The following is a 24,781-nucleotide window of genomic DNA, read 5'->3' on the forward strand; positions in this document are numbered from 1 at the left end:
GGAGGTACAGTAGCGCACCATAGAGGAGCAGCAAACGGTTTGTAAAATCTCTTCCCGTTCTGGGAGCTGTCAAAGCCGTTTCAGTCCTGTGCGAGCTTTGCAGCTAGCATTGATTTGACAGAATAGGCAGCTGCCAACTTGCCTCGAGTCGGAGGTGAACAGTCTTGACTCGTAGCCCTGTCCGTAACTGATTAATATGGCTTAGTTCAGTTAGGCCTTCTAGTTTGTATGTAGTTATTTTTTAACCTCTCTTTTCTTCCTTTTTAAATTTCAGTAGCAAACGCTTGGATTTTGTTTTGTTTTGATGTGGCACATTCATCTGAAGCGGTCTGGATGTGATGCCGTCAACCATACGGAGTCTAGCATATGCAGAGTCCAGTTGCTCCTAGTAGAGCAGTCAGCAGTAACAGAGGCCTGTGTGATATTGCCCCCTGGCCGGAGTTTTGACTGCAGCCTCCTGGATCCCTTTCACACTTCAACTTCTCACATAAAATGCCAGTGTAGGCTGGAGGGCACTGGCATCGCACGTTGTTGATGCACGTCCCTCCGTTCTGGCAGTGCAGGAGTTCATTGTCACACACATTTGCTGAAAGATAGCGAGGGAGAGAGGGAAAGAGAAGCAGAATAAACGTAAGTTCTTCTACATAAGAAGCTCTGCAATAAAACCAGAATTAAAGCATTTCCCCCCGTCCCCACTTCCTGAGATTGTAAACAGGAGATGTGTGCTTTAAAGCAGTTCAAGTCTGATTTTGTTTAAGTTTTGTTTTATTTTAAAAAAAAAATATTTATTTGTTTATGTTTGCTCTAGCCTTGGAGAACCATATTGTTCACTTCAGTCCACTGACTATGATAATATTTAATTAATGAATTAATAAGGAGTTAACATGAATATCACTACCTGCCCCGTGCCATTGTCGGTGCCTTTATAGTTACCACTGAGCAAGAACTGTAGGTGGGTGTGGTGTTATCTGAAAGGTGAAATGTATCTACAGCTATTTTTTTTTGGAAAGCATGAACAGTGGTTAAAAATGTAACATGGCTTTGCTGAAGTAAAGAGGTCTGTATGATAAAGCACAGTTTTATAATCAAGGACTGCATATATTAATGATCTGGAAGAAACTATCCCCCCCCCAAAAAAAAAAAAAAAAAAAAGGGAAAAGGGGAGCACAGGCAGGAAATTCAGCATGCTATTGGATGGGGATTATATGGTATACACATATGGAAATAAAAGATAATGTTATTTCCATTACAGATCAAATATTTCTTCTTAATTAGATTTACTACTTTGCTTCAAGAGCAACTGATGTCTTAAAAATATCGTAGTTAGATATTGTAGCCTGATATAGCAACTTCAGAAGTCATACTTGACACAGGAGTTAAAATAACACAGGCAAAAGTCTTAGAGCTGTATTTGGAAAATTGGCAGTTTTGCTTATTTATTGCTTAATATAAATGGAAAAATGTCACTAGGTAAATATGTTGAAATATGAGGAACATACTACTTGAAGGTGTCAATCTCTGTTTTATTCCTGATGATATCACTAATGGAATATGTGCTAGATTACAGCTCTGTCTTCCATAGGAGAGGCAATTTTAATAAATATCTTGCACCTACTGTCTAGGCAGAATGTAGCAGTAAAGATTTCCACCCAGAGAATCGGGCAAAATATTATTTGTGTGAGAAGTAAGCTTAAGGCTCTCTGCTGCTTATGCATACCTTAGTCTGGAAATACCCTAAATAATTCAGAATGGGGAAAATGTTAATTTTACTGTAAACATTACTATTTATTGCTGCAAAAAAGGTACAGTTTCATAAATATTGATTTACTTATTTTTAAAAGCAACCCAAACATTATGAAAACTAAAACTGGATCAGTTGCTGTACTGGACCAGCAGCTGTACTGGAAACCTTATCTGTCCTGCCTTGCTTTCAGAAAAATTATTTTCTCACTCTAGAGAACTCTCTGACAACTGCTTAACTGCTTTCTAATGTTCTGCATCATCCAAGTGGGCCAAATAATAACACAGTTCTTAGAAACTCATAGATGCAATTAAGAGACAAAAATTTTTGTGGTTTTTTTTTTTAGTGATTCCTTTAGTAAAGTTTTTTACTAAGAGCTATGGATTTAACATTGTTGTCCAGTTCCTGAATTGTAATGTCAGAAATTGAATATTGAAGCACCAACCCCACATACTGATGACAGTCATATGTCTGAATTTTAACAGTCTATACATACACTACAGAAAATAGTGTTTAGACTGTGTACAAGCAACAGTAAATCATCACCAAATAAATGTGATGAGATTAACTACCCAGAAAAATACAACAGGCTGAAAAAATGAACTGTATTTAAAAGTCAGTATTTTAGGTACATCTCTTATAACTGAGGCTATGTATCTTTAAGGCTGACTTTGTTATTAATGTTGTGCATGTTTAGCCACATCAGTATGCATAATCAGAATACTTTATCTGATGGTGCAGCTGATGAATGTGCTTGTTCTAGAACACTCATTGCTGGGATGCTTCCTACAGTTCAGGCAATGAAAATGGTGAAATATCTGTCCAATCAATACTGACCATTGCTTGTCTCGAAGTACTGAGTGGAATTCAATAGTTCAGTATCTCTTCTTAAACAGCAGGTGAGACACTTCGGTCTGTGTTCAGCACAGAATATATTATCCACATTTTCCCAAATCAATTTTTCAATAGCTTTCTTATTTTTAAACTTATTTTGAACCTGATATTTCAAGAGGGCCATCAGCCCAGAATCTGATCTGTAGTTCCATGTTGCTGGAGATGGGTGGCTGAAGTGGGTTTTGCTAGATGCTGGTCGTGGTGCCTTTCACGCTGATGCAGGCTGCTGTCAAATGCCTCTAATCAGAGAATCACAAAATCTTAGAGTTCGGAAGGGACCTTCAGAGATTGAGTCTAGCCTTCCTGCCAAAAGCAGGATCAACTAGGGCAGGCTGCACAGGAATGCATCCAGGTGGGTTTTGAAAGTCTCTGGAGAAGGACATTCCACAATCTCTCTGGGCAGCCTGTTCCAGTGCTCTGTCACACTCACTGTAAAGAAGTCTCTCATCACACTGAGGTGAAACCTTTTATGTTCAAGTTTGTATCCATTGGTCTTTGTCTTATTACTGTGTGCTATTGCTGTCTACAAAATTAGAGATGATGATTTTTAAACCAAACCACTTATTTCTCTTTAGAAAATTAAAAAAATGTACTTAAGGGATGGAACAAAAGCTTCTCCTTCACTGTTCTTGTATGGTTTTAAAAGGTTGCCCACAGGAACACGTTAGGATAAGAACGGGTAGATTTTCATGTTCTCACCAAACTGCTATGTATCTGGAAATTCTCAATTGGTTAATCTTGTATTGTCTCTGCTTTCTATTTCTTACTTTTGGCCCTGTGTCTCTTTCTCTTGCGCACACACACACGTGATATAGATGGACAATGCAGACAGCAGTTGTGGTAATATGGAAGATGAATCTCCTCTATGAAGAGAGACTGAGAGCCCTAGGGCTATTTAGTCTAGAGAAGAGAAGGGGATCTCATCAATGTGTATAAATATCTGAGGGGTGGGTGTCAAGTGGTGGGGGCCAGGCTCTTTTGGCTGGTTCACAGTGATAAGACAAGGAACAATGGGTTCAAACTTGAACATAGAAGATTTCACCTCAATGTGAGGAGAAACTTCTTTACAGTGAGGGTGATGCAGCACTGGAACAGGCTGCCCAGGGTGGTTGTGGAGTCTTCTCTGGAGACCTTCAAAACCCACCTGGATGTGTTCCTGTGCAGACTACCCTAAGTGATCCTGCAGGGGGGTTGGACCTGATGATCTCTTGAGGTCCCTTCCAACCTCTGATATACTGTGATACTGTGAAATGAAACGGTTCTGAAAATGTTATGAATTTTTTTTTGCCAATTTTGTTTTAATTTTATTCTCAAATACCATTTCTACTATCCTGAAAGCATGGTCAGGATTAGTTTTAAAGCTTGTATATTAACTAATTATGTTTATTCAGTTGAAGAACTTGATTAGTAACAGCTAATGAGTGTAGCATGTCAGCAGCATGAGAAAAACACTTCCAGTGGAGCACATTCACTGCAATTGAAAACAAAATTTGTGCCTTGAAAGTAGATGACACGCTGCCAAGGCCAAAGCAAGGCAAGTATATTAATTGCTTTTAAGAAAATTAACAGTTGTTCTAACATTAACACAGTCTTTTTTTTGTTTTGTTTTGTTTTGTTAAGATAGGTGTTAGAGCCTCTTCTGAAATATAAGGTGTTCTAGGCTTTACTTAGAGAAGGCAATAAGTGACCTGGGAGCTGCTGAACAGGGCAGGAATGCCAGGACCCTGCAGACCCATTGCGCTGCTGAAGCTTAAGGAGAGCTGCTGCACCTGGTGCTGGTGGGTGCAGGTAGGGCTGCTGGAGCCCCAGTATGTGCTTGGCCCTTGGCTTTTTCTTTTCCCCAAGCAGTAGGAGTGGTGAGCCTGGCAATACAGAACTTTCCTGCCTGTTGTACCCTCTCCTACCTTCTCCCATCTGCCATGCCCTTAATGTTTGTACAGCTTGCCTACAGTCCCATCTTAGTCAGGTGAGTCAGCCACATGAGTAGGAGAAAGGGCAGGGTATTGACTTTAAAAGAACTGAATGTATTCAAAAGGATAGGTTCATGTTCTGTATCAAAATCTGTATTTTTAATGACATTTTCGTTTGTTTGTGGGAACAACATTAAGACCATTAATGATGAAGTAACAGAAAGAACATTTTTTTCTCAGAGATCCTTGCTTCCTTTCTTGAATTCTGGTTTTTAATTTCAAGCAATGTTTTATATGATCTCTCTCATCATAGTTTTCTTCATTGTGCTCTGTTTCTGATATCATCTGTCACAGCCATCTCTCTCTTTTAAAAATAATCTCTTCACTTTTCTCCTTTTTTGTCTCCCAGATCATGAGTGTTACAGTCCCTGGACAGATAGGTGGCTTGACAGCTCTGAATATAATGCACAACATTTTGTCTATGCTAAAGCACTGATGCAAGCTTCGACCCTAGTTCTGCTGCAGTGAATTCTTTTTTATACTATTTATCAGTGGTTTGTGTGAGTGGTACAACTGAAATAATGAGGTTTTTTTGACCTTGGATTCTACCCATTGTTGAAAACTTTGAAAGCATGCATATCTAGTGGCTGAAGAAATTATTCTTAGCTGTTTACATCTCTAATGCATCTGTTTCCTTGGTACTTCTTATCTAGTAATAAGAATATTGCTTGAAATAATTTATGTGGAAGTTTTCAGTACACATGCAAATAGAATATCCTGTCCTGGCATAAGTGAATAAAAACCCAAGCACCCTGAAAGCCATGTTTGCAGTAAGGATGTTCAAAGGTAGCTTCAGTATATGTAGTGGGTGTCTATATACAGAGAGCTGTAAATGAAATGCACATTGAAATGCCATGAAAAATTGACTGAACATAAAGCAGTTCAGTACATTGAGGCTGAGCACAGGGAATTTCTTGTCAAGTGGAAAATTAATTGCTACAAATAAATATTCTGTAATTGACCTCTCAAAATGTGATAACTTAATAAATGGTCAAAGCAATTACAGAATATAAAAGAAATAGCAACAAATGAGAAAAATGTGTGTATGCCTAGTAAGAATGCAGATATCTACACATACATACAGCAAACATGCACAAGAAAACTTCTGCTGCTGTGAGGGCTTAGTAATGGTTTTCTCACGATTTGTCAAACAGTTATTAATGAAATTGGGGAACGCAAACCACTTAGTCTCATTTAAATGCAAAGGTTTAAACTCGTTTCAAGTTGTATCAGAACATAAATGACCAAATTGCCAGTGAGCAAACCCAAATTATTCCCATTGTTTGGAAACAATCCTAAAAGTGCAATCTATACATGTTATATGTTAAAGATATCTCTGCTCAAGATTTCATCTGTGTAGAGTAGTATGAGGACATAAGGGGCATGGGGAAAATAAGTAGTCTGGCTTCTTCTCAAAGGTTACAACTATTGCTGCTACAATTAGTTTTGCACAGCACATGACAAAAAACTCAGCTTTTTATAACTTAAGAATTGTATTCGTTTGAATAACCAGTGGATAATAACTGACTGGGAGGTTTTGTCACTTTTTCCACCCTGTGTCTTCCAGGTCTACTGTTATATTACTGTAAGGATTTAACGTATTATTACCAGTTACATTTACTGCCAGATGATTTAAAAATATTTTTTGCTACCACAAATACACATCAGTGTTGGTCAGACTTCTCCAGTGGCTTTAGACCACAGACATACCTGAAGAACACTTACTGCTCTTTTAAATGAGATACTCATTATGATTTTTTTTTTTAAGTGACGCTAATTCAGCATTTACTGTAGTGGGATCAGTGAAACTGCCTTAGGATGAATGCAAAGTAGATGCTTTGACAGCCTGAAAAGACAACTGGTTTGTTCTTTTCTACCAAGTCATATTCTGAAGTTAAGACAAATCAGTATAGACAATACAAGTGTAAGCGCATCTTCATGTGTCAAAATGAGTCATGAAATGACAAACCATTAATGCAAAGATCTCTGTTGCAAAGTTGAAACAATGTTGATATTAATTGTATTGCCAACAATACAAGGAAATCACACACTGACCAAGTGACAGTAGCTTCTAAAGGCAGATATCTCTATCTCGACTCCCCTTAGAAATGTCCATCCTAGGCACAAGCAAAATGACACTTGAATTGTTTTTTTTTTGTTTGTTTTTAATCAAAGCAGTTTTATTAAGTTTCCAGAAAGTAAGTGGCTAACAGAGGTGCTGTGTTTGAAAGCTTCTGGTGGAATCTGTGGTTTGTTTGCCTACGTGTCATTTCTGCGCTTTCTGCACAATTCTCACATTAAAGCTAAGCCAGTTCTAATCAAATTGCAGGAAAAGTTTTCAGAGTTTCTCCAAGACACAGTGACTGTTCAGAGTTCTCCTGAGTGCACATCCACAGAATGGATGGTGATCCCTGTCTCTTGTAAACAGGTACCAATTTATCCCAGCAGCCACATGGGTAAGCTTAGTCGATTATGCTTCACTGCTGAAAGCACAAAATCCTCTACAGAACGAATTTTATTTTAATGAAGGTATAAAGATAGCTCAGGTAGAAAGTTACTCTATTTCACAGGTTGTATGGTCTTTCTCACTTTCTGTTCTTAATCTAAAAATCTTTGGATTTAGTTAATACGCGATAATGAGAAGAGATACATCAAAAGGGCAAGGGGGAGAACTGAATTTGGCAAATGATAGTCAAGAAATACATCAAAAGGGCAAGGGGGAGAACTGAATTTGGCAAATGATACTCTTGCATGATAGAAAAGCCACTGTAGCTTTGGCAGAAACAAGAAGATTGCTTGTTAAAATGGTTGAAAATGATTAATCCAGATTTAGTTATCTAAGAATTATGATTGAGATAATACCTTCAAATATTCCTCAGTTTCAGGAAATGATTGATTAACCTTTCAGTCTTCTGATTAGGATGGTTCCAATGTCATACTTCTTCAAAAGAGGATGATTCCCAAAGTGGGGAAAAAGATATTCCGCCCCCTAGCCCCGCCTTCTTATTGCTTTGCTTGTTGAGGAGCACCACTGAGTTGCTCTGACCCTTATCATATTTTAGGATAATCTCAGGAGAGCAATAAACTAGATCATAGCTTTAGTTGCTCAAAAGGGACTACATACCTCTATCATTCATATTCCACTTACAAAGCTGTAAGCTGCAGAGCCATTATTTCTATCTTCCTGGAGATAAATGAGCATTCTTACATCATCTGTCTTCTCTTTCCTTAACTAGGAAGAAAAGCAATTGAAACTACAGCGTTATTCTAGTCTAGTGCCAACAGCAAGGTCAGGGTTTGGATGTAACCACCATCAATAAAGACTAGCTAAGCACAAAAACTCCTCAGGTACAGAAGATGAAGTGGTCATCAAACAGCCCTGTGCCTATTTGGAAGGTGGGATTTGGTTCCCTAAATGCAAGTAGCTACTGCTGGTATAGGTGCCAGAGGGCATGTCAGACATTTACAAGGAGCTGGAAAACCTATGAGAGATTTAGACTTGTAAGAGTGGTGGCAGGATGCCTGCCAGGGGGATGCCAGCTTGTTGGGGCCCTGGGTGTGCAGGTAGGTTCTGACTGCTCTGGGCTGCCTGCTGCTCTCCTGCAGGCTCTCCACTGTCCATGTTTGACATCTGCTCTGATCCAGTGCAGCTGTGCAACCTGGACATGGCTCTCTGGAAACCCCCAGGTTGTGACCAAGAGCTACATCTCATCTGAGGTCTCCACTCAAGCACCCTCTGCCTACAGGTCTGAAAGTGTATTTTTAACTCACGCCCTTGCCTTGGTCCTTGCTGGAGTGACCTGGTGGGTCCTGGCCCTGCATGTTGACCTCCTGGTATAACCTGAGACCTTCCTCCCCACTACAGGTTTGTCTGGCAATCTGCAGGCTGTGACTGTCCCTGTTATTACTAACGGAGTTGCTCTGCTTGCCTGGCTTGGGTGCTGCAAAACGGACCCTGTTCTGGAGACCTCCCCCAGCAACGGCACAGACACTGATGGTCAGGCAGTTCAGTCCTTTCCAAAAGGAAAAGAGGATGAGCTATCGGGATGGCTTTGCCTAAACAGCAGCACTTTCAGCTTCAAGCCTCACAACGGTATTTCCTTAAAAGTTCCCAAGAACTATTCAACAGACCTGCAACAAGTGTTGTTTTTACAGAAAGCACAAAAAGGCAGAAGCCTGGAGAGTAAACCAAAGCAGGAGCGTGCAAAGGTCAGCAATTCTAATATGTGATTGTGAATTATATAAAAGGCTGAATGTTCCTGAATCCTTAACTGTTTCTGTGTTTGACTTGCAATAATTATTTTTTTTCTGATACAAAAGAATACAAATAATTTCTCTGTGTTTACAAAGGCAGAAGTTTCTCTTTCTGCCATTCTTTAATGAATCTTGCATTGAAACTTTCAAAACCCACACTTATTACTTTATTTGGCAGCAGAACCAGAGAAGATAATCACAACTGAAAATATTTTTGAATGATTTAAAGGACTAGATTTTTCTAATTTTTTGTTTGTTTGTTTGTTTTTAAGGAAGGGGAGAGAGTGAGTGAGAGAATGTGTTGTTGGCTGCTGTTAGTGATGGTATTAATTCCACAATGAGCACAAATGCTGGATACATTGCTATTCCTCAGAACATCTGCATGGTCCTGGATCATGAAATTCTTTGTACACAAAACTTAAAATTATTTGTGAACTGCAGAGTGAGAAATTTAAAATTATTTGGTAATCTTATGTTCTTTAATGAGAGTATTTAAAATATTTATCCTCTCCCGAGGTTTTGCTCCCCAAATAGCGGTGTAGTTGTGCATGTGTGTGTATTCCCTGGCAAGTTGAGCAGAAGTGTTCTTGATATGTTTGATAAAGGAGACTAATGTGCTACTTAAGCTTTTATTGCCCAAAGCACCACAGTTGTAGCTCAGTAATATATGTCCTGGTTTTAGTGTTAAGAAAAAGCTGAATTTTTAATAGTTGGTTTAGTATCACTCAGAGTACGACTGGTTCTGCAAATTTTGTTTGCTGTGCTGAGCAAACATAGTGTAGAAAAATTCTTTGATTTCAAAGTAATAATTTAGCATTCTAATGGATAATTTTAAAAAGCAGACTTAGTTGTATCTATTTTTTTTTTTTTGCACAGAAGATGCTATATTCATGTCAACTCAAACTTTGAACATTGATTCTAAAGTTTTTTATGATCAAAACCAATTTGAATGTTGCAGATTTTCTTCTTGCTACTTCTGCTTAGGGCTAATTGCATGGGATGTTTGGAAAAATTAGTAACGAACTTATACTGGAAATAGACTTTATGACTCACTTTTAAACACAGTGTTTGTAACAGAATCAGTAATCTTTAATTACACTATCTTCAATATCAAAGATATTCAAATGTAATGAGTATGTAACAAAAGAAGTCACACTTCAGTAAATGTGACTTATCAGATAAGTGTCAAGAAGTAAAGGCAAAGCCATGTTTATATTTATATGTCTTTACATATCCTCTTGCAGGGATATTTAAGATACCAGATAACAGTCTACTATAGGAGACCAAACCAGCAAAGTGCCAAGTAAATGGTGTAGAATCTCTCAGGAGATGAACATTCAGGACATCAGTTACAATGCAAAGGTAAAGGTCAAACATTTGTATAGTTCCTAAGAAACATGAGGGATATATTTTTCTTTGAGGAAAAATGCTGAGAGTCAGGAGATCTTTCTGAATAGACACTAATTTATTGTTTTGAATGTGGCAGCAATGCTTCAGAGTCCTTTTGTGGAGCTAGCTCTAGAATAGAGATAAACCCACCACCCTGTAGGTCTCTCCAAGCTCTTCAGAGGAGGAGTTTTGCCTATGAACAACAGAGAAGCTGATGCCTAGGGAAGTCAAATGATTTGCCTATGCTAGCAAAAGAAGGGGATGAACACAGATCCACTGGATTGCTGTTCTATTTATTTGATTGCACTGATTATTAGATACACTGATGACTGTTTCCAAGGGAGTTTGGAGGCACTCTGTTATGAAGTTTAGCAAAGGAATATGCAGTTGTAGAAGATGGTTAAACATTCTGACAGTTTGAAATACCAATGTCATGTATGAAGCTCCAGTCTCACCAATCAGAACTTTCACAGCTTCATATTCATATATCAGGAACATGACAAAGATTTGCAAAGGTTTTTTTATCCCCTCTGCTTTACCTTGGCCTTTAAAAATACCATCTGTTATTGTCCATTTTTAGCTTTTACAGTAAAATTAAAAAATTAATGACACTCAACAGGCAGAGTCTTACATCATAATTCTGTTCTGAGATACACTGGATCATAGGCTGTCCTGCAAGTAGAAGTTTATTTAGTGCAATGTTTTACGTTCCTAGTCTTTTTATTGGAATATCAATAAGATGACTCAAACTGCTGGCATAGCACTCAGCAAAATTGAGAACTCATAAATGAATGTATCAAATAATTGATGTTATTAGCTGCTCTGCAATAGTTTTCATCACCAACATTTATTCCTACATACAGACTTGCTCTAGGTATCATTGAGCATTTGTGACAGAGCAGCCTTTAGATGGGAGAACAGAGACAGGAGATGCTCACTTTCAGGCACACTAGTTTTCTGTACTGTGCTAAGCAGGTGTAAGCACTGTGATAGGCTTAACAAGTGTTTTAGAATCATAGAATTGTTAGGGTTGGAAGGGACCTTAAGGATCATCTAGTTGCAACACCCCCCTGCCATGGGCAGGGACACCTCACACTAGATCAGGTTGCTCAGAGCCATATCCAGCCTGGCCTTAAAAACCTCCAGGGATGAGGCTTCTACCACCTCCCTGAGCAACCTCTTCCAGTGTCTCACCAACCTCATGGTGAAGAACTTCTTCGTAACATCCAATCTGAATCTACCCATTTCTAGTTTTGTTCCATTCTCCCTAGTCTTATCATTAACTGACACCCTAAGAAGTCCCTCCCCAGCTTTCTTGTGGGCCCCCTTCAGATACTAGAAGGCCACAATAAGGTCTTCTTGGAGCATTCTCTTCTTCAGACTGAACAGCCCCAACTCTCTGTGTCTGTCCTCACAGGAGAGGTGCTCCAGCACTCTAATCATCCTTGTGGCCCTTCTCTTGACATGCTCTAGCACATCCAGATCCTTTCTTTTAGGTGAAAACACTGTGTAAACTGACTTGTAACATCATGCCATTCAGCAAAAATGTCCAAAAGATGCTGCCACCAAAACACAAAACTGCCTCTGTTAATCTAATGATATTGCCTGGTAACAACATTTCAACGGCTCCGATGATTTGTCTTTTCACAAGTGATGTTTTGATAAGTATCACAGTATATCAGAGGTTGGAAGGGACCTCAAGAGATCATCAGGTCCAAACCCCCCTGCCAGAGCAGGATCACTTAAGGTAGTCTGCACAGGAATGCATCCAGGTGGGTTTTGAAGGTCTCCAGAGGAGACTCCACAACCCCCCTGGGCAGCCTGTTCCAGTGCTCTGTCACCCTCAGTGTAACAAAGTTCCTCCTCATGCAGTTAGAGTTTGTGATTCATTATTACACACTGATCCATGCAGATGAAGAACACATACAGACAATCTACATATTTTTCACAACGTTATTATGCTGGGAACTGATAATAAGTGATTGCAGTAGTGATAAAATTGCACCTATCTCATTTGGTCGACTCTACAATTTTGCTGCAGTGTAGAAAACATCTGAATAACAATAGACCTGTCTTAGAAAGAGAACACTCAGCATGTGTTCCTCGGGGTTAATGTCTGAAAAGCTCTTTCTGTGTGCCTATAAACTAAAGATAATTCATCTAAATACGGATGGAGATTGTTTACTATGAGAAAATGTTAAGAAAATGACAGATATTTACAAGTCCAGAGTTGAAAGATTCTCATCAGTAACAATGGTTTCCTTCTGTGCTTTCTAAGGTTCTTATATTACTTTTGACAAGCTGATTATCAAACATATTTCTGTTTATCAACCCTGATGCACAAGTGTTAAAATTTAATTATTAATGAAGACTGAAATAACCTAAGATCCCCAAGGAACAGGTAACTGCAAAATATAATTTCACTTCAAAATACTTGCATCATTTTATTTCAAGTTATTTTCTCCAACCTTTATTTTCAAGTCATGCCAGAGATGAAAAATAACAAAGATAGCTGCATTAATCTAGTCAAAATCAATTACTCTATATAATGGCTATGTTCTATATTTCTAGATACATTGTACCAATACTTGTAAACTTCATGGTGAGACTTACGGAATATTAGGAATTAGAAAGGACCTTGAAAGATCATAGCGTCCAACCCCCCTGCCATGGCAGGATCACCCCAGGCAGGTAACACAGGAAAGCATCCAGGTGGGTTTTGAATGTCTCCAGAGAAGGAGACTCCACAACCTTTCTGGGCAGCCTGCTCTAGGGCTCTGTGACTCTCACAGTGACCAAGTTTTCCCTTCTGTTCCCATGGCACCTCCTCTGCTCCAGCTTGTCCCTGTTGCCCCTTGTCCTGTCGTGGGAACTCACTGAGCAGAGCCTGGCTCTGTCCTCCTGACACTGCCCTTCACAGCTTTATAAACACGAAGTCACCCCTCATGCTCCTCTTCTCCAGGCTAAAGAGACCCAGGTCCCTCAGCCTTTGCTCACAGGGAGAAGAGAGAATTCTAAGTCTTCCACTTGTACTTAAGACTGAAAAGCTAAATCCATGGTCATTTAGTCGTGCTCCTGAGAAGTTTTTAAAAACTTAAATACTCACCTTGGGTTTAGAGAAGGAAGGATCATGTAAGAAATGCTCAAGTTTTACAAAAATGTACTTCTGGAATGTTATATATTTTAAAATGTAATGTTTGAGTGTATTTTAAATGGTAATGTCTGATTATATTGGTTTGTAGAACTCTCAGAGGAAATGGAAACACATTTATGCCAAATAGAATTTGGATGATGAAGCTGTATTTCCTGACAAGTTTATCTCTTTGGCTCCAGTCGTGTTCTCTGTCCCCAGCCGTCCCACCTTGCATACCCTTACCTTACACAACCTGAAGCCCCACAACTCCTATCAGATGCTTGTCTCTTTCAGCAACCTTGGCATTGGAGATCTGGTTTCTTCAATCCCAGCTCCTCCTGGACTGTGTGTATTCCTTTACGTGGCCCGCTGTGGTGAGAGCTACTGTTTGTTGCATGCCTGTGCAGAGTGCTAGCTGATGGGTGCACATGACATTGAAGGAAGAAAAAAGGCTGCAATTCCAGCTAGGATGACTTCTTGTAGGGCTGGTCTGTGCTTGGACCCTTGTGAGGAGTCAAGACACTTTGGCTAAACACCAGGCCTCCTCCTGCTGCACGAAGCCAAGTGGCAAGGATGGCTAGCCAGCATGTAAGGGAACCTCTGCTGCTGCTGCCTCTGTCTGCAGCAGCAGAAACACCAGCGTGGCTCCTGCCCAGGTTTGAAACATAGGCCCAGCGAGCCGAGAGCATGACAGGAATGTGAAATGCCTGTGTAAGACAGCATTTCTTAAGTGGTAACATGGCAGGTCTGAGTGGGATGTTAGTTTTCTGAAGACTGCAAGAACGAGTAGCTGTTAAGCTAAAAGAGAAAGATGAGTGCTAAAGGGAATGTCTGGAATTGCAACTGAGGGATCTGGGCCAAAGCCAGGATGGGTGGGAGGAGGTGAGGGAGGTGCTCAACACATCTTAGCTGGCTCAATGTTTTGTATTTGCAAAACAGTCAAGGTCTTCTAATGGTGCAGAGCAGCGTGGGCTGCTGCAGCACCCTCACTATGTTGTCATGTTGCCACTGAATAAAGAATAGATATAACTGGTGTACACCTCTCTAAGCATCTTTTCAGTTGTGTTTTAAATTGGTAATGCTTTTGCATGAACTAACAAAGCTCTTGGGTCACTGCAGAAAAATTGTAGCTGTATATGGCTTTTGTTTTGATCGATGGGCAAATCTTGACCCAAATGTTCAAACCTTTGCAGAAGTGATGATGTGTACATGCAGCCTGTCAGGTCTCTCCCCAGCATTTCAAAACTTCCACCTAATTTTTGAGACATTTGTGCTGCAGCACACTCTGTCTGCAAAGTATGTGGAATAGGATTCTTTTGCTGAGCACTGAAGCCTCCTTACAGATAGCTGCATAATGCCAACATAATAAGACTGAGTTAAGGATGCTGTGTTTGCCCTCAGTAAGATTTTCCTTGCCCTAACAGCCCTTATCTCATTGTGGGATTCTCCTGTTCTTGAAACCAGTAGGAAGTAAGCCAGGTTTTTGAACCTTGTGATAGTAACTTGTTCTCTTTGGATGCTAGTCAGTGCTTATTGCCTCACCATCAAAATGCAGCTTCACCTCTTCAAAGAAAGAGCTACATGTGGTGAAATTCTCTTTCCTCTCCTTGGAAATGAAATTCTCAAGTCTTCAAAGTATGACTCCTATTTCAAGGATCTTCTTGGTAAAAAGGGAAATTAATTTCCCATTTAAAGTGTGTGTAACACTCAGAGCCCAGTGATGCAGCATCTCATTAAGAGGATGTCCTGCTGAATGGAACCTGTGGACAGCTATTCCTATACTGAGGATACTGGAGGTATTTGTTCCTCCAGCACCTAGGGACTGCTTAGTGTATGTGGGTAACAAAGCTGGTAGCTCTTTTGATTGTAGCCTTTGTGTATCCCTGACCTATAGCTGCTTGGTGCTATTTCTTAAGGCCCACTTAACTAACTATTCAGAGGAAAATTCCTCTTCCAAAGCGATTATGGCTGAGCTCCCTATAGCCTAGTAGTCTTGAAGTGCAAGGATAGATTCTTGGGCCCATTTGAAAAACCTTCAAATTTAAGCAGGAAATAGAGTAACAACAGGGGATAGCTCATAGGTATTGTAGAAAGCTAGAGCTGTCTTTGGCTATTCAGAGATGCTCAATATACAGCCTGGCCACTGGCTCCATCAGCTGGAGCGATATTTTGGTTTATCCACACAGATTTTGTAATGCTCTATTCTTTGTACATCTGAAAGACACACAGGGTTTCATAGATGTCTGAAATGTGTGAAAAGATTTGGAAAGACACTTCCACTCAGTCTCTAGAAAGGGAATGAAGTGCATGAATTCATCTGCAAACGTAAGTACAAATCAAAACGTTGTCTTTAGATTCAGCCAGTGACATCAGTGTAATTGTTAGTATGTGGATTTCTGGTTTCATCTGAACAAAAAGACAGATAGTCATTGGAAAGGGGGAAAAACTAGCATAGAAAGAAGTATTTGTCCAAGCTGTAGTTATAAAAATACAAAATTGTTTTAGACATAATACTTTAATCATTTTGAACCCCAGCTGCATATTGAAATCAGTTATGTTAATGCACAAAGTCTCTTTAACAGAATTATTTCAATTTGATCTCAGCTATAAGTAATCTTCTACAGACATTAATTATCAACAACTGAATTACAATCAAGCTCTCTTTCTTCTCCTCTGTTGAAATCTTTCAACTTCTAGCACTGTCACACCTTTCTCTTCTCACCTGATGATTTATTAACAATGTAATTATTCTTCCTAGAAGCCAAGATAATTATAATGAGCTTGACTTGGCTACTTGACTGTGGTCCAGTGTGATGAGAAGAACAGTGTGTAATCAACAAAACTGTATCTCAAGATTGTGCAGGGATGAACAACATTGAGAGAACAATACTGCTAATGCTTCACAGAACATCATGGCACTTGTGTATGGGCTGTCAGTCCCCTCTAAATACTTGCTGGCTGAATCCTGTGTATCACAGAATCACAGAATTATTGAGGGTAGAAAAGATCTCTGAGATCATCAAGTCCAGCTGATGACCTAACACCACAACATCAGCTAAGCCATGCCACCAAGTGCCACATCCAATCTTTTCTTAAAGACCTCCAGTGATGGTGACTCCACCACCTCCCTGGGCAGTCCATCCCAGTGCCTAAGCAGGTTTTTCTGTGAGGAATTGCTTCCTAATTTCTAACCTAAACCTCGCCTGGTGTAGCTCCACACCATGCCCTCTTGTGCTGTCACTGGTTGCCTGGGAGAAGAGCTGCATTCACTCTCATAGTTGTTATTCATACAGATAGCTTGATTAACCCTTGTGCTGTGAAGGATAGTAGACAGATATCTAATAAAAAGCTGGACTGACATTTATAAGATCAAGCTTTTGTTCCTGATTTATCATATCCATGTTCCTTGTCAACATATTTGCTTCCATGCTTAACTTTAAGATGAATTTGAATTTGCTGGAAGGGTGAGTAGATGTCTCAGGGGCAAGAGACTAGGGGAAGAGAGGATGATGATGTAATTATTAGAAAGAAATGCAAGGAGAAGCTGAAGGGGCAGAATGCTTACAGATTATTTAGTGAGCTGGTCATATTAGAGTTGCACAGTGAAGCATCAAATAAAACACCACTATTTAATAGGATTTTTATAAAAACTCCATTGTTAGCAGCAAAGTAAAAGAAAACTTTATAAAATAAATTGCATTTACAAACAGTAAGGAAAAATGTTGAAATTATGGTGAACTGAAGGAAAAGAGAAATGAGTGCAGACTCTCAAAGAATTTTTCTGTAAGAAAATGGTGAAGTACTGAGGAACGCCAGAAATGAGAGACAGCAGTGGGATGAAGTCATTAAAAATTACTAATTACTTTTTTTCTGAACACACCAGAAGCAGAAACATTATAGGAAATCTCTAGGACAAATGGATGGCATGTGAGGTAGAGAAGGAAAAAAAAAATCTACAAAGCATTAACTATGGAAGAGCTTCCAAAGGTTACCAGGCTACTGCCTGTGTTGTTGGGGGCAACTGTATCCTGAGGTGCATCAAGAAAAGTGTGTCCAGCAGGTCTAGGGAAGTTCTTCTCCCCCTCTACTCTGCCCTGGTGAGACCACACCTGGAATACTGTGTCCAGTTTTGGGCTCCCCAGTTCAAGAGAGAATTCAATATAGAGCCACTAGGATGATTAGGGGATTTGAGCATCTCCCCTACGAAGGGAGACTGAGATCCCTTGGGCTGTTTAGTCTTGAGAAGAGAAGACTGAGAAGGGATCTGATCAATGTCTATAAATATCTGAGGGGTGGGTGTCAGGTGGAGGGGGCCAGGCTCTTTTCAGTGGTGCACAAAACAAGGAACAACAGCTTGAACATGGAAGGTTTTGCCTCAACATGAGGAAAAATTTCTTTACAGTGAGGGTGACAGAGCACTGGAACAGGCTGCCCACAGAGGTGGAGTCTTCTCTGGACACATTCAAAACCCACCTGGATGCACTTCTGTGCAAACTACTCTAAGTGATCTTGCTCTGGCAAGGGGGTTGGACTTGATGATCTGTGGAGGTCCCTTCCAATGTCTAATGTACTGTGATACCATGGAATAATCATGGATTGACTACCACTCAGTCCTTTAAGTACTATGTCGGGACTACACACGCATTATTGTGCTAGAAAAATGAGTGAAGACTAATAAAGTTTGCTCATATTACAAAAGTATTGTGGCTGTGTAAAGACCTTCAGAAGAATTTCTAAGGTGCTGGGTGACAGCATAATATAATGGTAGTTGAAATTCAGTGTTCAAAAGTAATGAACCCTGGTAGATACTTGACTTTTACCATTTACCAAGGGGACCTTAAGAGTAATTCAGGGTATTTTACTGCAAATGTTGACTTAATGCTCCTTGTCAGTTGAAAAGGCAAATATATTCTTTTTTTTTTTTCCCCTGTCTTTTTTTTCAGGACAGGAAAGAAAAGAATGAGAGGGAGAACACCATGATCTCACCATGTAACTCCATGATGCAACCATCTCTTGAAGGCTGCATGAAGCCCTGCATATTTAAAAGGTATATAGTACTACCAAAAAAGGTAGAGTCAAGAGCAATCATAGATATAAGCAGCTCCTCTAAAAGGAGAGAATAGATTAGTTTTCTTCATCATAGGAAAGGGAAGACGAGTCAAAGGAAAATAAAATAGGCATCTATAAAATCACTCATGTCCTGAAAAAGAGAAACTGGACATGACCATTCAGTTATTCTTACCTCTTCTCTACCTCTTCCTCCCAAGAATTAGAAAGTACCAAATGAAATTGTTAGCCAGCCAGTTAAAACAAAGAAGTAGTAGTAGTAGTAATAATAATAATAATAATAATAATAATAATGTTATTTGCATATTTATGAACTTGTGCCCAGGATGTTTGGATACCAAAAGCAGGAATATCTCAAAAAGTCATTAGGCAAATTAGTGGATGAAAGGTTCATTAAGACCAACTAAATATGAAGCTACTGATGAACACTTTGGCTGTGAGAATCTGTGAGCTGCAGCCTCCTAGGGTTCAGATGCCGATGTTGAATGAAATAGCACTGTCAAATAGAGGACACTGGGGTAAATCAATCCCTGGACTGACTCAGTATAGCCTTTTCGAATTTCTTACTGTAAGGTCTTCTACTGTCTCCAAGTATGCAAGCATGATGAGAAACACATGACTCACAGGAGCAAAAGGTTTTGAAGACTAGCTCTAAAAACAAGCCAAGTAAAATGGTCACAAAAGAGTAGGGTGAAGTGGGAATTGAGAAATGTAAAAGGCACTTCTGTTAAGTGTTTTGGTTAAGAGCTCAGCTCTTGAAAGGTCTTGATTATTTTCAGAAATTCATTGTTGAAGTACTCAACCTGTTGATACCAAAGAACTCCTGTGGTTCAACTAAGTTCTATAAAACCTTCAGTCTGAGTCTGGATTTTTTTTTTCTCTCTCGAGATTACTCGTAACAAATACTGTCAATGATTCAAGACGTAGCATCTTCTGGGAATTACCTCAAATACTAGTATTTTGTCATTAAAAAACCATGAGTTCGTTAGCTGTTAGATACTACAATACTTATCTCTGTAGAAATCCAAACTTGATCTAATCTAATGCTGATTACTTTAAGATGTCAGCATGTTCAAGTATAGGACTGAGACACACACTAACATCAGGTATGCCTCCATACCCGGAATAACTCTGAAATCCATTAAAGGTAGAAGTAAGTCCTTTTAAAGGTAGTTTGAATCTTGGTATATACCTACTGCTACAGCATCCATTTAATGCAAAATATTAAAAGGCATTTTAAAAATTCAGTAACACTGGGGAAGCTTAGTTTCTGTTAGGGGAGGCAGATAGCACCTTGCAAGTTAAAACCTAGCATCTCCTTTTAAACCGAATTTTGGGCTTCATATTGCCATCGCTCTGAACAGAAAGACCTCTTGAGAGTTGCATTTGCAGACGTGTAAAGGAAGTTAAAGGAGTAACGAACTGAAGTCCTAATAATCAGCAGATGCTGCTGTCAGCAATACCATCAGTTGCATCAGCATCAAGATAGGAAGTGTCAACAATCCTTCACGGCCTCAGATCAGTAGTTTTTATCTGTAGCTAAGTAGGATGGAGACTTCTTCCTCCTAAATGATCCTCTTAAACCCCTTCATAAAACCATCCCATCTGGGCGTGTCTGTGGTGCCACTGATCTTTTTATTTCTGCCCTTATAAAAAGGCAGCAAGCAGGCAAACGACATGAAAGTTATAGCCACTGAGCAGGCTTAAATGGGAAGTGTGACAGATTTTTCAGAGCCAAAGCAGTTCTGCTCATCACTGTTGAAATGAACATTTAATAATTCATAACAACAGAGTTATAAGTTTCCTCTTCAATACGTTTCCAAACGTGAATAGATTAAATGGTAATTGCTATCAAGCTTTATGTTCTATTTCATGTACCTAATAAAAATTTATCTAGTGGAGCTTACTTTGTATCTTTTTGATCTATTCCAAACTGACTGCAATATACTATATTAAAATATTTATCATCACACTATCAAATATTAACCATTTCAAAATCATCTGACTAAAGAAAGCAAACAATGTTACTTTGTTTAACTTTTCATGCATTTCCTAATATTTAGTTGTTCAGAACTCTCTCCCATGATATAGCACCAAAAAACCTATCACCCAACACCATCTAGTCAACTAAACCATGGCGCTAAGTGCCTCATCCAGTCTTATTTTAAACACTTCCAGAGACGATGACTCCACCACCTCCCTGGGCAGCCCATTCCAATGGCCAATCACACTTTCTGTGAAGAATTTCTTCCTAATATCCAGCATTTCTTCCTAACATCCAGTTTAGGCCAGCCATGGATTAGCAGCTTTGAAGCTTGGGCAAGATCAAGAGGAGAACAACCTCTTTGCTCCAATCCAATCCTTCACCTTGCTGGGGAAAAATAGTTCTATTGTAAGTCAGGTATATAAATCTTGCTACAGAAGCATTTATTTTCACTTTGGAGAAAATAAGTTTGATCATCCAGTTATCAGAGTAAGTCTGCTGAAGAGCTGCAACCTGCGAAGAGCCTGGTGGCTCTTAATAAGACGTTAACTATGCTAACCAGCACTCTCTTCTATGCCTCATCCTCTTCTATAGCTCATCCTCTCCAGAGGTCCCTTCCAACCCCTAACATGCTGTGATCCTCTGGTTGATTTACGGCCTGTTATTTTCTTTGGCTTCCCCCCCACCACAGGTGTTACCTAACTCGCAGTCCCATCCTGCTCACAGAAGCCTTCCTTCCAGCACAGAGATAATGTCCTTGAGATCTCAGCAATGTCCCTCTAGTCTCTTCCTTCTGCAGCTCCTTCCATTTCTGTAATATTCCACACACTTCGGAGGCAGCTTAAAAGCAAATTGAGACTTGATCCCCAACTTAGGCATGCTACAGTACTACCTAGATCTGTATACAGAGAAAGCACCTCATGTTTTCATCTTCTCTCTGTTCTTTGTAAAGGTGATTCACTTAATCACATTTTGCTTAAACACAGTGTTTGTGTTCTGACAGGATTATCCTGATTAAAATATCCTCTCCCCAGATACCAACTTTCCTTCTCTCCTTCAAATCCAGTATCTCATTAAAACCCAATACCATTCCATGATATTCATACTTTGGTGATCCATTTTTCTCTGTATCCTTGTCTCAAGTCTAGTTATTTTATATTTTGCTATTCATGTGTTTTGGAAGATCCATTTTTCTCTGTATCCTTGTCTCAAGTCTAGTTATTTTATATTTTGCTATTCATGTGTTTTGGAATGCATGTGTCAAGATGCATGTTCATGTCTTTTCTCAGGTTTAAATCCCCAGCATACATGTATGGCTGTACATGTACAAGTGGTCAGTACACTTCCCCTCAGGTGAGTGGAACCAGCTGGGAATCAGGCCCAATAATGTTGTCATTTCGTTTCTAATCTTGCCTTACTCGTTTTACATCTCCAAGCCATACTTTGCCTTGAGTTGCAGCAACAGGATTCAGGATTGATTTAAGGAGAGAAACTGTGGATTTAAATTTGGAGCCATTTCAAGTGAAGCCTGTTCCTCTTACATCCAGACCACTAAACACACAATTTATTCAGTCTGCATAATAATCCTGGCTCCAAAACACACCAGAACTGAAAGTATACAGAGCAGCCATGCAGAGGTAAAATCCCCCTGTGTCCTGATCAGCTAAAAGCATTTAAAACTGATACTTGTAAAAGGATGTAGAAGATACAGATGGACTATCTGTGGCTGCCCACGCAGGCAATGGCAAGGCTGATCTGGAAGACAGGGTGTCACAGCTCCGAATTTCTGTTTCTCTTTCACAGAGTTGAGTTTCCCAGCCACAAGTTCACTGCACAGGTGCTGAAGGACTCACAGAATACATCTGTGCAGAAACATGCATAAAGTATCACTAACCTTCAGGGAAGCATACAATTACATTTTTGTGTTTTATCTGTTCAGAAAGAAGTCCATGATTTGTGTTTTTTTTTTTCCAGAAAGTTGTGGTGTATTTTTTAATTATTTTTGGTTAAGAAACGGATGGTGAGACACTCTCTCTGTAAATGTCAACTTTTGAAAGCAAATGCTGGTATCAGGGTTACGATTCCAGGTTTTATTCTCTTTGACAATTCAGTCTGCATGATGATTTTGATCAAATGCTTTGGGTTCTAACACATGAAGAAATGCATGCCAAAAAGCTTGAATAGTCCTATAATAAGCTGAATGCGCACTGTGACAGAATATGAATTATCTAACAGGCTGTAGAGTAATAGAAGTTCAGTCTGAGAGATAGATACCAGCTCTGAGCACAGTTTGAGCATGAAGTTGAGTGTACTCCTTTGCCTTCTTTAATAAAAACCATTTAAAATGAATGAAAAAAGGCAACAAACTATTCAGAGCTTAATGTAGAACATCTGTCTGAAGACTCATTCACTAGTTGTTGGAGGTTTACACCATTGAACCAAGCTGATTTTAAAGAGCAACTAGCTATAAATAGCACATGGAGTTTAACTTGGTTACAGGCTACTCTTGGTAACTCTTGTACTCAGTCGAGGCCTTTGTGAGGCTGCAGGTTCAATATCTTTTGTTTTCTCATTGACTATCTGAAGGGAGATAGTGAATAATATGAATCACTTTTCCCCCTGTGGGGTAATCACACCTAAAGAAAATCTCAGCTGTGCTGGTAAAACGAGGTTTGCAAAAGAGTAATTTTTTTCTTTGCCTGATTGGATAAACATGCAGTTGGGTTTGGAATCAGTTCTTGTGTGTGTGAAATTAAAAGGTGGTAATTTAAATGCTCCTGTATATATGCAACAGAGTGCAGTCACCTGAAATGTCACCCCAAGAAACAGAAAAGATGCAAGACTATGAGCAGTACACTTAGAAAATCAAATGGATACTCCTGCTTCATATTCTGCCATCATCCATTAAAAAAATAACTCGAGCAGGAGCAGTTCTTCTGTGTGTAAATGTTTCTACCTTTTGTTATAGGTTCCTCTTGCCACACAGCACCGTGTTCAGTTTAAGACTGGCCCAAACCAGCTGTAGTTTTGATGGTTAAATTTCTTGCCGTGCTTGGAGCTTTTTCTTCAGTATTTGTGTTAATTTTTAAAGGAAGTAGTCTAATTTCTATAAAATAGAGAAAAGAAATATAACTATGTATTTTCTCTGGATTCTGGATTCTAAAAGGGTTTCAGGACCAGGCTGTTCTGTTCTGAATTAATTCCTTGTGCTTTGATCTGTGTGTGCAGGCTGATGAGAAAACCATTGTTGGTATCTGGGAGGGAGGCAGAGCGCTAAACCCCAGCAGCTTCCCTGCGCGCACAACACCTGTTGGTTTGGGGGGGAGGGTTTAGAAGTAACGCAAGGCACAGTCACATCTATTGTGCTTCTTTTTATAAGGGCAGGGAACCTTCCTGTACCAAGCAGACCCTGCTGACCACTATGTCCGTGCAGCATAAACCCTGAATTCAGTAAGATAAGAGCTGTTATCATGCTGCTTTTTATCTGCGAGGCAAAGTCTCAAATTGCCCCTGACCTCTGTACACACGGAGCCGCCAAGTGATGAGTGCTCTGCCTAGATCCTCAGAGGTTTTAGATTAAATCAGTAAGAGTGAGGTACCTAAATGAATACCTCTGAGAATAATAGCTTTGTCTTTTGCCCATGTGTGGTACAAGGTAGACTCTGAACAGTAATTTATCAAATGATACATCGCAAGCCTTAGAAAACACAACAGGACTTTAGAGTTGGTTTGTTCTTTTCCCCAAATGGGACTACTAATACATAAAACTGTGCCACTCCATTTACTAATACAATCACACAAGTAATTACACCAGCTACGGTATAGATTTAACTTATTTATTTATAGGTCAAACCTCTGGTTGCCCTAGGTCAATGGTTTTTAGCAACAAAGCTGCGTAGCAATGGATTTTCTTAATAACACCAAAAGGCTATGTATAACAAGAAGTAAAGAAACACATATTGCTCTGTTGAGTTGTGTGTGTATGCATCCACCTTGGCATATATACCTTTCTGACAGCACAAGCTCAGGGAAGCAGATCAAACCCACATGCCACATGTCCAGACAAATAATCTTTTTAAGCTCTGCTAAAGGCAGCAGAATGAGTTCTTATTTTCCCTCTATGTTGAGGTCTGCTTGCTTCCCCACTCATTTGTTTAGATTTCAATGGGAAAATAACAAACACAGCTAAAATTGCCACACTACAAAATTAAATGACTCGGAATTCTGTTCCTCCATGAAAAGGCTCGAAATGAGATTTAAATCAGCGTATGCTTGGTGAAACACAGCAATTTAATGTCTGTTCCCTAAAACCGACAACCACAGCTAGTTGTTTTTTGCCTGAATTTGAT

General features: G+C 39.5%; 1 protein-coding gene across 1 annotated transcript in view; it reads right to left on the reverse strand.

Annotated features, from left to right (window-relative positions):
• Nucleotides 1–359: 359 nt before the first annotated feature.
• Nucleotides 360–24,781, reverse strand: part of NTNG1 (netrin G1) — a 153,667-nt gene continuing 129,245 nt past the window's right edge. Inside the window, exon 9 of the mRNA XM_054384320.1 lies at nt 360–586. Within this exon, the coding sequence (XP_054240295.1) occupies nt 360–586 (227 nt within the window). The remainder of the gene's footprint in view (nt 587–24,781) is intronic.

This window comes from Indicator indicator, chromosome 10 (assembly GCF_027791375.1).
Source record: "Indicator indicator isolate 239-I01 chromosome 10, UM_Iind_1.1, whole genome shotgun sequence".
Taxonomy (NCBI): domain Eukaryota; kingdom Metazoa; phylum Chordata; class Aves; order Piciformes; family Indicatoridae; genus Indicator; species Indicator indicator.